At 36.1% G+C, this 13,499-nt stretch overlaps 1 protein-coding gene across 1 annotated transcript in view; it reads left to right on the forward strand.

Annotated features, from left to right (window-relative positions):
• Nucleotides 1-12,986, forward strand: part of GPR125 (G protein-coupled receptor 125) — a gene marked incomplete at both ends in the record, with an annotated part of 28,201 nt that extends 15,215 nt beyond the window's left edge. The window contains 6 exons of the mRNA XM_009077519.1: nucleotides 4,389-4,590; nucleotides 7,847-7,996; nucleotides 10,668-10,829; nucleotides 11,104-11,307; nucleotides 12,417-12,630; nucleotides 12,778-12,986. Of these exons, the coding sequence (XP_009075767.1) occupies nucleotides 4,389-4,590; nucleotides 7,847-7,996; nucleotides 10,668-10,829; nucleotides 11,104-11,307; nucleotides 12,417-12,630; nucleotides 12,778-12,986 (1,141 nt within the window). The remainder of the gene's footprint in view (nucleotides 1-4,388; nucleotides 4,591-7,846; nucleotides 7,997-10,667; nucleotides 10,830-11,103; nucleotides 11,308-12,416; nucleotides 12,631-12,777) is intronic.
• Between the last annotated feature and the right edge of the window lie 513 nt (nucleotides 12,987-13,499).

Raw genomic sequence — 13,499 nt, forward strand, 5'->3', positions numbered from 1 at the left:
TGTCTTTGGCTCAGTAATAGTTTAGCATAGTTCATAAAGTTTAGGCAAAACTGTCTTCATCATGGAATCTGTTTTGTTAAATTTAGATATTCTTCTAAGTCTTACTCAGGTAATATCCTTCAGTGATTAAATTGAAAGTACAGTTTGTGTGTTAAAATGCTTCTGCTTCAGTAAGTCCTTTAACTGCTGTGTTTAACATAATTTTATGCTGGTAGTTGATAGAATTCTTTCCTCAATATAAGAATTATCCTTTCGAAAACTGTTACTCAGTGCAATATATTTTAAAACTGTAATTATCATGCTGAATTTAGAGAATTACTAAGATGTAATAAAAAAATACTAGACTGTAAGCTAATGAAATTATGATATAAAAACTCATTGTAACTGAAAGTTATTGTTCGTTTAAAGAAATGAATGCTTTCAAAACAGAATTAATATGTATGAAGGAGAGGATTCATTTATAATCTCATGGTCTGGTTTTTTTTCCCCATGAAATGAAATTAAAGTACTTAAACGTAAATGAACCATCCTTACCCCCACAGCTGTCGACTCTCATGTATATGTGATAAATTTTGAGCACCTAATTATAAAGAGTAATGAAATAAGAGTGTTAATACAGTCCAAATTTGCACTTCTGCTAGCAGTTGGGTAAATTGTGAAAGATACTAAAGCTTAGACTCACAAGAAATTAAGAATGCAGCCAAACTTACCTAGCCTGTGTTTTTGTGGTGACAATTTCATGTCATTGATAACCTTTTGAGTCCTGCTGGAGGGATGTCCTCTCTGGCCTCATGGGAAGTGGAGAATACCTCCTCATCTCATACAGGTGTTGGGAGGAAACAGTTCATGACTGAGAATGGTCCTGCTTAAAGTCATTTAGCAAAAATAGGAAATAAGGGAAGCATAGGTAAAGGTAGAATCAGTTCCCCCATCTCATTCACCTCTGGGCTGTAAAGAAACTTGTACCCACACAAGGAGTGTTGTGAATGGGAGAGAAAAGAGGATAAGGACACTGTTCCTCCCAAAGTATTTCTCTTTGTGACACTGTGCATTTGTGTTGATGATGTGTATGGAGATTATAGCAGTAAGCTGTGAGTTTTAAATTGCCCACCTTTTATGTCTGACTTAGTAGAAAGCTTTCTAAATCATTAAACAAATAATACATTAGTTTGAAGAATAAAATGTAGATATCTCAATTTGTTATAAAGGTAGCACAGACTATAAGACTATGGCATTGCTTGTATTCTTTTCAGAGGATCATGGCAAAAGATGATAAAATGCTGTGTAGGAGGATGAATGCAAGGTAAACTCAGCAGGATAACAAAAGAGAAAGGGGATTAAAAAGGAAAGGTGGAGATGAGAACTGGAAGAAAAGGCAAATAATCTTGTGATAATCTACTACTTTGAAGTTGTGTTAAACACTGAAACTCTCGATCTTTTTTTTTCCTATTTGATGGCTACGGACGTTCCAGAAGATATAGATAGCTTAGAAATTATACTTGTTTAAAAACATAGTAATTAAAGCTCAGAAAGGGGATTAAAAAGGAAAGGTGGAGATGAGAACTGGAAGAAAAGGCAAATAATCTTGTGATAATCTACTACTTTGAAGTTGTGTTAAACACTGAAACTCTCGATCTTTTTTTTTCCTATTTGATGGCTACGGACGTTCCAGAAGATATAGATAGCTTAGAAATTATACTTGTTTAAAAACATAGTAATTAAAGCTCCTCTGAAAAACTTGTTTTTCATTTGAGTCCTTGTCTCTTCTTTAGCAGTAGATGTGAGTAGTGAGGAAAGGAACAGCATGTGCCATTTTTCAGTGAAAATATTTGTCTTGGAGCTTGTGTCATACAACATCTGTCAGGACCACAGAATTTAAATTATCCTAAGGCCATGTGGCACTCAGTCTGTAAGGCGATACATTCAGTCAAAACTGAGCCGACCACACTGTAACTGAAAATGCTTTGGAAAAATACAACTTTTAGAAAACCATCTGTAAAGACAGAGACAAATATCCCTTTCAAAGTGGCATCTTTGATGTGGAAACTTAATACAAAAATTTCAGTGTTGATAAATGGTTTTGGAAATGATGTTTTGGCACTCCAGTGACAGTGTTTCTGGAAACCCAGCTCTGCATTCTGGAAGCAGAGGTTTGGGTGTATTATGCAAGGTATTTGTGGGCCTGCATGTCTTCTAACAGCTGTGCCAGCTGATTTATTAGTTGTCCTCATCTGCCTGTTTTCTTTTTGGCTTCCTTCTCTGAAGGCTTATTACGGATACATATGTATTGGGATAAAATACCTCTGTATAACTCTAGGCATTTAAAGCCTGTGCTAATTATTATAAGTCTTTTTCTTTCTACTTTTGACTACCTTCATTCCCACCATATCTGGTACAAGTTTTCCTTTCTCATAATGGTTGAATGGTGACACTTGTCTTATTTACTTGATTGGACTGCTGAGGCTCTGAATGTAAGTGTGTGTATATTTAACAGGCTGGATGAAGCTCTGCTAAAATGCCCAAATAATCTTCTGTCTCTTCTAGTATTTAAGTACTCTGGTGATAGTTATAGTAACAAGCCTCCATTTCTTAACTAAATTATATCACTACAAAGTAGAGAACTGATCTAATGGCAAAGCTGTTGCAAAAGGTGGTTAAACTTAAGTCCTTGTTTTCTGATGTAATTTGTTTTATTTATCATCTAGTCTTTTCCATTAGGTTTCTTGCTGAGTTTGAGCACTTTTATGGTTGTTGCCATGACCTGTGCAATTTAGGGGTGCCAGCAGCAGCTGTCTTTCTGTTGGCTGTTGCCCAAACCTAAGTAATAGTCAAAATGGTCAAAGGTCTTTCTTCCATGAACATGCTAAAATTGGTCTGTTGGAGCTGATAAATGGGCATTTGAGACAGAGAAGAATTTCAGTATACCTCAAAAGATTGATCTGCCCTGTCATTTAATATGATTGAGAAGTGTAGCCTTTAGCCTGGGTCCATCCCTGAAGTTAAGTCTCTTGTCTGAAGGAGAACTGTGATAGATCATATTGTCTTCAGTAAGAGGAGTTATTTAACTCATGAATAAGGAGGCAAAATGGAGGTGGCTTGCTCAGTTTCTCTGTTTTGGCAATATTACTAAAATTTTTAATTTTCTGGAAATGGAGCACCATTCAAGGGTTTACTTTATCCTCCTGCACACACATTTTTTGGTAGTTTTTTTTTGTCAAAGATAGTTATGTTCTGAGCATTTCTGAAATGTAGATGACAGTAGTGAATAAATGGCCATTTACTGAAATGCAGTCCAGATATAAAAGCAAACTTTAAATCACAGTGTAAACCACCAGAAATTTTTTTGTTCCACCAGTTCAAATTTTGGACACAACTGCATTGTGCAAGGCCCATCGAAATATTTAAAACTGCAAAAAAGTATGTTAACTGTTAAGGCTGTTCAAGGAGCTTGATTTAATTATGGTACAGAAAGCCTGGGGTGATCAAATGAAGCTCTCTTGCTCTCAGTTTTAGTTAAACCTTAAATGTTGAGTTGTTGGATTTGAGATACAGGGGAGAGGGCCAGAAGCAGGGGCAGGCAGACTGGCTGCCATTCCTTGTCCCTGTCCTCTCCTCTCAGCATTGCAGCTTCATTCAGCATGGTTTCTCTGCTCTTACTTTTCCTTGAATCAGTTCTGTTCTCATGTATGATCAGTGCAATTTAATTTTCTGTATTTATTCTTTATTCCTTTTTTGTTTGTATATATGCTTATACTGATAAACTACACAGTAAAATTAGAGGAGAAAGTGGAGACAATGTTAGAAATTTTCTTAAGTGCTTAGTTCCACATACCTTGAGTGAAAGGAATTATTTTGTATTTTGTACTTAACATTATAAACAAAATTTTTTCCATTAATTTCTGTTTGGCATTTTGTTTGTAAAATGGGTCAGTGTGATTGTACACTTTCTTAATTAGTGTAAATGTGGACTTCTGTTCATCTCTGCAGTTTGGTACTGATATGAATGCAGTTGTTTGAACGTTACATTGATGCATGTGAAGAAGACAAATAGAAAACCAGTGCTCAGCTTGTTTTTATATTGTTAACAGGGAATTTTTCACGAAGTAAACTATTTTTAGTCATTTTATAAGCACCTCTTTCTTTCCACCTGAAACCTCATGAAAGAATTCAAAAAAGCATGCAAGCATTAGAACTCGTTTTGTTAATAGTACACAAATCTGAACAGCTTGAAAATACTGAAGATGAGCCAAGGTGGCCCTTTAAATAGTTTAGGGATGCTTAGTTTTGAGTGTCTCTTCATTTCATGTTGTAGTGCTTAATCCTTTTATTATTTACTTGTCATGTAAATTTGTCTAAATGGGTTTTTTTATTTTCTTTTGACTCCCCAGGTGGCCCAGAACATTGGCAGGCATCACAGCATACCTGCTGTGTACACGTTACTCTGCTGGCAGTGGGATATATCCTGGCAACTCACAAGATGAGAGAAGAGCCTGGCGCAGATGCGACAGGGGAGGGTACTGGGCAGATGAGGACTACTCCAGGTGCCAATATGCAAATGATGTGACTCGAGTTCTTTATATGTTCAATCAGGTAATTTGTGCATTTCTGTAAAATCAAATTAGGCAAATCAAATTAATGAAAATAAAAACTCAAAAGACTCTTCATCTTTTTGAAGCTGGTAATACTGGTGGCCTAGATGAATTATGATGAACACATTCTTCTTTCTGAGTGGCAAGACTGAAACTTGTAGGTTTATGTTAAGAGCTTGGTTTAGTATCTATTTGGAGTGCCCCAGATTGAAAGTGCAAGGAAAATTTTATTCTTTGTGCTTGTGTTGAAGCGTAAGAGAATGGTGCTTGTCATGATTATTTTTGTCAGCTGAATGCCCTGTCCTGCCCACACGCTATAAAGAAGCAAAGCAGGCTCAAGCTATAATGGAGAACAGCTCTTTTCATTATAATAGAGTAGTCAAACTCTGCTCTGCTTTTGATCCTGTAAACCTCTAGTAGATTTGGTGTGACTGATGAGAGTTAACTAGTGAAAGTAGTGAGGATTAAGTAGGCTTCTTTAATCTGGTAGTACTTACCAGGATAAAAGAGAGTATTCTAGAATTTAAATGTAGCTATGAAATAATATTTTTCGACTCCAAGCTCGTTTTGAAGCTTATCTAGTTAATGCACACTTTCACAAACACTGTTCTACAGTGATATACCCAACCTTGTATGTATAGATGCTGTTTTGTTTCTTCATAAAGCTTTGAACCTCTGGTTTAAGCTTATTTTCCAGCATGTGTTGTCATATCACAAGTAGCAATGCAACAGGTGGAGCTATGAAGACATGACTGTGTTTTGGTGTGGTGATTTACAGTGTGGTTGTTGGGGGGTTTTCTTTATTTTTAATAATACAGCTCAGTCACTGGAGCTGATGATTCTGGTAGCACCAGCCGTGTTAAACATGGGCCATGGTGCTTGTCTGACTCCAGGGTTGGATTTCTGTGTTGAATGGGTTCAGAGTGTTTGTGAGCTCACATTATTTTAGAGAAGACTTCACACTGCTTATCTGAAGCACCACAGCCCCTAACTGGGACATTCAGGATCTAAACTGATATTTTCCCCTTTGGATGTCTTAGATTTATATATATAGAGAAGTCTTGATGCCCAGTGGCTTGGGCTAAATCCAGTTTGAGACAAAAGCATAGAACTGCATGTTGTGTAGATGCGTTGTTGCTGACTCGCTCCCTCTGCCTTAAGTTACTTACTGATGCAGACATAGCTTTTTATCTTCCTGCTCTGATTCCCTAAGGACCCATGAACATTGGTGTAAGAAAGATGGCAAGGGTTGGGGGGAGAAAAGAGGAATGCCTGTTCTGGCCCAAGATAAACTTAGGGGTTGACATAACTATTTCTGCTTTACTGCTTTATATTCCTAGCACTAGAGGTGCATGTCATGGCTTGGTCACAAATATATTTGAGGGCTGAAATGAGGGGTGGTGTTGCTTAAGGGAAGAAAGAAGTAAGAAAGATGGCAAGGGTGGGGGGGAGAAAAGAGGAATGCCTGTTCTGGCCCAAGATAAACTTAGGGGTTGACATAACTATTTCTGCTTTACTGCTTTATATTCCTAGCACTAGAGGTGCATGTCATGGCTTGGTCACAAATATATTTGAGGGCTGAAATGAGGGGTGGTGTTGCTTAAGGACTGGGTAGCAGGTGAGAAATGATGCTGGGGATCACGTTTTTGTCCCTCTGTTGGTCTCAGCAAGGTTGAGTGTTTGCTTATTTAGAACTTTGATGCTGCTGGTTTGCTATTTGGGTTTTTTTCTCACCTAGGAATTCACACTTCCCTGCAAGGCCTGTGACAGCTCAGTGCTACTCCTTCCTAGGTCCTATAGCCCAACTTTAGAGCTGCAACTGTTCAAGAGTCTAGATTACTTAAGCCTGTTATAACTGCTTTTGGTTAGCCAGTGTTTTTCAGGCTGTGGAAGAATGTTGCCAACTTCGAGTTAGGAAGTTTAAAATGTGGGATTCAAATTGGTATCTTCACAAAAGCAGAACTATAATTTCTCTGTGTGGAGTAGATAACTTCCCATTGTCTCCTTAAAAATACATGTACACAGATATGCTGTGCTGAAACAGATTTCAAATTATTTTTTTTAAAGGGAGAAACAACATATTTTGGTTTTAGTAGTTTTTACTCATTAGACCTGCTTTTGTGTAGTAGGCCTGGATTTTTTAGCAATATTCTACCCAGAAAAATATTGTCTCTGAGAATAATATTAAATGTAATCATAATATAAGCATCCTTGGAGCCTTTGAAGGTAGTTGAGCTGTTTTGAACATTAGAACTTTGCCAAGCTTTTTAAATCAAGTCAAGGTCTAAGCTTAAAATTGAATGAAACCTTTGTAACATTTGTGCAAGAACACTTATATTTCACTGTTCAAAGAAATTACACAGAATGTCTGAATTTAAAACTTGACATTGTTCGGTGTGTTGTGACTTTGAAATTTATTGCATGACTTTCAGCATATTGAAAAAAGTTACCTTCCATTAGCTGCATTCAAATCTGTATACAAGTACTAAGATTGGCAGGGACAAACATATAATTGTGCTTATGTAGCACATTGCAAATTCATGAGGCAGACTAGATGTCTGTACATCAAAAACTAGAGATAGAACCTCTCTAGTTTGGATTATCACAGGGAAACAACATCTGAAAATGAGCTGATAACATTTGCACAGCTTTCCTCTGTGCTATGTAAAATTTCCCATTTTAGGTCCCTGCTAGCTCAGGCATGTTGATGTTGTGTATCATTTAGTGAAGAATTTTCCAGCATGGGGCTTGTTTCAGGAATGAAATCATGAGCTTTGTCATAGAGAGATCTGTCTTGGTTTTTGTGTGTGTATTCCATTCCAAATGCTTTCTGTAATTACAGGATTGAGAGTGAATGCTACAGCAATGTGCTTGAATTTGTTTTGGCTTCTCTTGCTATAAAATGCTGTATTTTAGGAGCTTTCTGTTGTCATGCCTAGGCTTTGGTGAAAATGAAAATAAGCATTTGAAGTCACTGTTTGGGGGAGGAGGGGGTTCTCTTTTTTTGATGCAACTCCTAGGACAACAGTACAAAACCCAGTTTCTGTCCAGAAGTAGAAATGCTCTTTCTCTGGCTTGTAGGAAATGTCTTTGCTTAGAAATAAGGTGGTAGTCCTTGGCTACTTAAAAATACTGTGTTCTCTGTGGGAATTGCTCTTCATTTTGCAGAATGCTTATTTATTGATTGATGAAGTGTTGTCTCTATCTTGTACTTACGTTTCAGTTCTTCAAAACACTCATGTTTGTTCTCTATGTAGATGCCGCTCAACCTTACTAATGCAGTGGCAACAGCAAGACAGCTCTTGGCTTACACCGTTGAAGCAGCAAATTTTTCTGATAAGATGGATGTTATTTTTGTGGCTGAAATGATAGAGAAATTTGGAAGATTTGCTGAAAAATATAAAGAGGTAACTTGGATAATTTGCCATCACTTTAGTGATAATCAAAGTGCTTGTCCTTAAGTATTCTGAGCAGTGAAACCTTCCCAACATTAGATGCAGACACTGAGTTAGTGGATTATCAGATTCTATTCCATGTTTTTGTTTGTTTAGTAGGTCCCTGAAGTTGCTGACCCATGGTCACAGACTTTGCATTCGCGCTGAGATGATCCAGCATTCACTGGACCTGTAATGTGAGTAACACCTCTGGTCAGCACTGGAGCAGGGAGATAGGTACAGTAAGTCTGTTTTTATTTAATATGGAGTGGGTCACACAGGTTTTCATTGGTATGTTCTTATCCAAAAGTACAAATAATGAAAGCCTCAGAGATCCTCTCAATAATGAATAAAACAAGACTTATGTTCTCCCCTTCCACCATGGTAGGCTGTCTTGATTCAATATTGAGCTGTATCTCTAAGGTTTTCAGTAGTCCTCTATTTTGCCAGATAGAAGATAAAACATTCAAATAAAATCTTAGAGAACGCTCATCGTTGGGGAGAAAAATGCAAGTAGTTTAATAGTCCCACCAGTGGGTAGGAACTCTCTGTTTCACTGCTGAACAGAGGTTATATTGATCTCACTATACAGTGCATGTTGGGAAGTTGGAAACCACAATGACTCAATTTTATACTTACAAAAAAAGCCAAATTTTCCCCATCCACCCCTTGGCAAACCATAAATGCTGGTTCTACATCCTTTGCAGAACTCATTGGAGATTTTTTAGGCTAAATCTCCTTTTTACAATCAGAGCTTGGATCTCTTTTGTGTATCTTGGAATTACACACACTTCATTAAATGACTAGGGTTTTTTACCTAGTCAAAAATAGAAATGTTTTAGATTGCTGCATGATTTATTACATTATAAGGATATTTGTTTCTCAGCTGTGAATTGTTGTCTGTGGAGTGGCATAATCTGGCATTACTTTGCCATGTTTCAAGGTAATAGATAGCATGAAAAAATAAAGTTAAATTCATAGGTGGTTTTGGTCTTAGACAATCTTAATTGGTTTGATTTGAAGTCAAACTTTGATTTGCTGGTATATTCAAGGAACAAGAGTGTAGTTTCATGTAATAATTTTAATAGCTCTTGATAAGACTGATTTCTTACCATGAACTTATTCTTGACACCATTATTCATATTCATTCATTTATACCATCTTATTGTTAGTTTCTTAGTTTGTCTTGCAATGGCTATTCTGACAGATAAATACTATAAATTATAAAAAGCATAATTTAATAGCTCTTTCATATCAGAAGAAACAAGACAAATAAGTGTTCAGGAAGTTCTTAGCAGATTGTCTTAGGTTGGAGTACAGTTGGAAAAACTTGTGCATCCCTTGATAAGCAGGAGAAAGAATAATGTGTAATATTTTAAAAGTATGAAACAACTTGAGTTCTGAGAGTTCAGGCTCTTAATACTGATAGTTTATTGTGAAATCACAATTTGTTGATGTATAAAACTTGTTTTCATTTTTCAAGTAGCAGTAAGTCATAATAAGCACCTTCAATTAATTTAACTTTGTTTTGTTCTTGAGAATTTAATGAAAAGGGCTACAGCCTGCAAGTGCTAGAGGCACTGTGTTAGTTGTTTAGAGATTTTGCTGATTGTAACTTCTATCCCTTAGAGAGACAGTTCTCAAAATAGTAAATATTTTTATATTCCAATTCTTGATGTTATTTTTAGAGATTCAAAAAAAGAACAACAAACTACTGTGTTCTCTCCTTATTAGTAATGCTCCCAAAAGAAATTGGGAAGCCTGGATGGTAAAGGACATGTCTTCCACACCCTACACTGTCTCTCCTCAAGCAGAAAATTCCAGTCCCTAAATTTAGGCACTGTGAATTGCATTTCAGTCAATTCAACTAGAAAATACACTCACCTTTGCTTTTGATCCAATATTTGTCACTGTTCTTTAAACGTTGTGAAAATGCAGAGTAGGTTAATGTTGTCAGTGTAGGTGCTCATTAATTTTGGCAGAGTCATGGCCTAAATAAATTAGTTCCCTTTATAGTTTGTTTGTCATACAGAAGGCAGGGTGAGGATTGTGAGCATAAACTTAAACCAATGTAATTGGTGATTTGAAAGCAGCTCTGGTACTTAGGGGTATTTGCTCTCTCTCTTTCATGCATGCCTGTGACCTAACATAGGTCATGCAAAATTGAAGGCAAGCAAGAAAGCAATCCAAAAAAGTTAGACATGACAAAAGGAAATGAAGCAGAAGGGTTGTGTGCTAATTTTTGCCTGTATTACTTTTTTCTTATTATCTTCCATCATACATGCAAACTATTGTTGATTCAAAGTTTATTTTAGGTTTCAAGTTGATTGTAAATAGTCATTTAAAACAATTACTGTAGTAGAATGTGGAGTATTAAACTCTTTACTTTTAATGAAATATCTGTACTTATCTTTTTTTCTAAGCAAATATAAACAGAAAAATTACATTGACATAACATTTTTCTTCGATGGAGGTGAATGTCTGAGTCAAAGTATTTCAGTATCTCAGTCACTCAAGAGGTGATTGAAATAGGAACAACCAGTTTTGCTTTTTGTCCTGACAAGTTCTGTTGTATTTTCTGATAATGATCCTACTTGATGAATGCTTTCAAAGCTATGAAAGTCTTACTTCTCTTCCATGTTAGCTCGGTGATGTGATGGTGGACATAGCGAGTAACATTATGTTAGCTGATGAACGTGTTCTGTGGATGGCACAAAGGGAGGCCAAGGCCTGCACCAGAATTGTACAGTGTCTACAGAAAATTGCTATGTATCGCCTTGCAAATGGAGCTCAAGTTTATTCTACTGTAAGTATGAATTTATTTATTTATAAGACATTTTGCTGGCTCTTGAGTTTGAATAGCTTTTTATTTTTCATAATAGATGCTGGCATTATCTGAAATGCCTAGTCTTTCTGTAGGGAGAAGAGCAATACTCTGAGCAGATTTATCCCTGCCAGATAAACAGAAATGGTTTTCTGGATGTTTTTTTTTCTGTGAAGGCAGAGAATCCCTTTAAGATTATTTATTATCCTTTCTGTGGTGTGTAAAATTATGTAATGTTTGATTTTTGTTGTCACAGTACTCTCCAAATATTGCTCTGGAGGCCTATGTGATAAAGGCTGCTGGCTTCACTGGGATGACATGCACAGTGTTTCAGAAAGTGGCTGCGTCAGACCGTACAGGACTCAGCGATTATGGGAGAAGAGATCCAGATGGAAATCTAGATAAACAATTGAGCTTTAAGTGCAATGTTTCAAATACCCTGTCAAGTCTGGCTTTAAAGGTCAGATACTCTTTGTTTCCCTACTGACTTTGTAATAATACCTTAAGTATGAATCCTTTGGAAATTAAGTTTATTATTATTATTATTAATTTCTATGTTGAAGTAGCATTTTTATGTAATCCAGAGTGACTGTGTCAGGAATTGGAGACAAAGTATAATAAAGTCTGATTATGAAATAGCTTTTTTAATGGACACAACATTTAATAAGTAGGTGTGGTTTTCTTTATTGAAAGTTCTGAAGTTGAAAGATTTTTTCAGACCTTTTCATAAGTGTGGAAATGGAAACATTCCCTAGTTCATAATAATTATTTATTTTCTTCTATTTTTGCCTTCGTTACGTGTTAAAACAGATATTACTAGTCTCCTTAAATATCTGAAATACTCTGCTCATAGCAATATTGTAATTAAGCAGAAAATAGAAAATGGACCCAGAAGGTTAATGTTACTTTTGTTTGTGCATGTACATATAACACACATAAACATATATATATATTTAGGTGTGTATAAAAATGGAAACACTTCCTCATATTCTGTGAAAGTTTTTTTTTTTTCAGTTACGTACCCCAACGTACCAGTTTGCTTTTATGACTTAATTTGCTTGAAGATCACTTCAGTGTATATAATATAAATTATGCTTCTGTAATTCTATGAAATTCCAAGCATTCTTCTCTGCCCAGCCATAATTTATATACAAGTTCAAAACCCCTGTTTGTGTACAGCATTTCATTTTGAATGGTGCTATTGCACAATTACAGCAGTTCTGCCTGCTTGTCTTGGTTGCTGCTTCTAGTTGCCAATAGTCTAATCTGGAAAACTCTTGTAATATTTTACTGCTACCGACTTCAACTTTACTCTCTGTAACAAGTAAGGTAACTGCAGAATCTTAACCTTTTGGGTTTCTGTTATTTTTTTAAAAAGTTGTAAGACTTTAATCATCTGATTAAACTATTTTATCCCAAATTACTTGGAAACATGTCAAATAGGTTTGTCTTGATATAGTCTGCTAACACATTCATCTCTGACACTGCTCAGTTAGAGGAGTTACTAATTTAATCTCTAAAGAATTTCATTTTCTCTCTTTAAAGCTTTCAAAATCTGTTTATTTCTAGAACACAATTGTAGAGGCTTCTATCCAGTTGCCAGCTTCCCTCTTCACCCAGAAACAGAAAAGAGAAATCAGACCAGCAGATGAATCTGTCTACAAGCTTCAGCTTATTGCATTTCGCAATGGAAAGCTTTTCCCAGCAACAGGAAATTCAACCCATCTGGCTGACGATGGGAAACGTCGTACAGTCGTGACACCAGTTATTCTTACCAAGATAGGTTTGTTTCTATTATTACTCTTTGGGGATCTCAAAGAAACATTTTTGACTCCTTTATTTTGACCAGTGGGCATCTAATAAAAGGTTTTAGCATCGAATGTGTTGCATGTCGAGAAATTTATGTGCAAATACATTTCCTTTGTAACAGATGGTTTAAACCTAGCCAGTCACCATGTTCCTATAAACGTGACACTGCGGCGCATTGCGCACGGAGCAGATGCTGTTGCAGCTCAGTGGGACTTCGATCTGCTCAACGGACAAGGGGGATGGAAATCTGATGGTTGTCGCATCCTTCTGTCTGATGAAAATATCACTACCATTCAGTGCTACTCCCTCAGCAACTATGCTGTTTTAATGGTATGTCACTTAGAAATATTATGTCTCTCTAGAACTTTCTGTTCAAAATACATTTCTGTTTGGGTTTTTTTCTTCTGTTAAAGAAAATGAGCATTCCCACATTTCATGTAAAACTAGACAGAATAAGTAAATTTGTAGTTTTTGCTTAGGTCAATATAAATGTTGAGGTAAGATGATGTTTAGTGGAAATCTGTTAAAGTGGAATTAATTACTGAATATGCTACACACAAGAATTAATAGATGCAACGTATTATATTATAGAAAGGCATTTTTATGAGGTAAATCCATGTGCTTTTATGAACTTTAGTCTAATGATGACTGTTTTCTGCAACTGTTACCTTTATTTTAAACTAGCTTCTCGGATTTGTTGACTTTGTCCGTTGACAGGATTGTTTTCCCAGGTATATTTTTTTCTGTGATCTGTAACCAACAATAGCTATTTCATTGCAAATTAGGTGTTCATTCACTAGTATGTAGGTCTGTTACCAGAACACATCAGAAGAATCCAAACAC

This window comes from Acanthisitta chloris, unplaced genomic scaffold (assembly GCF_000695815.1).
Source record: "Acanthisitta chloris isolate BGI_N310 unplaced genomic scaffold, ASM69581v1 scaffold16846, whole genome shotgun sequence".
Lineage (NCBI taxonomy): Eukaryota > Metazoa > Chordata > Aves > Passeriformes > Acanthisittidae > Acanthisitta > Acanthisitta chloris.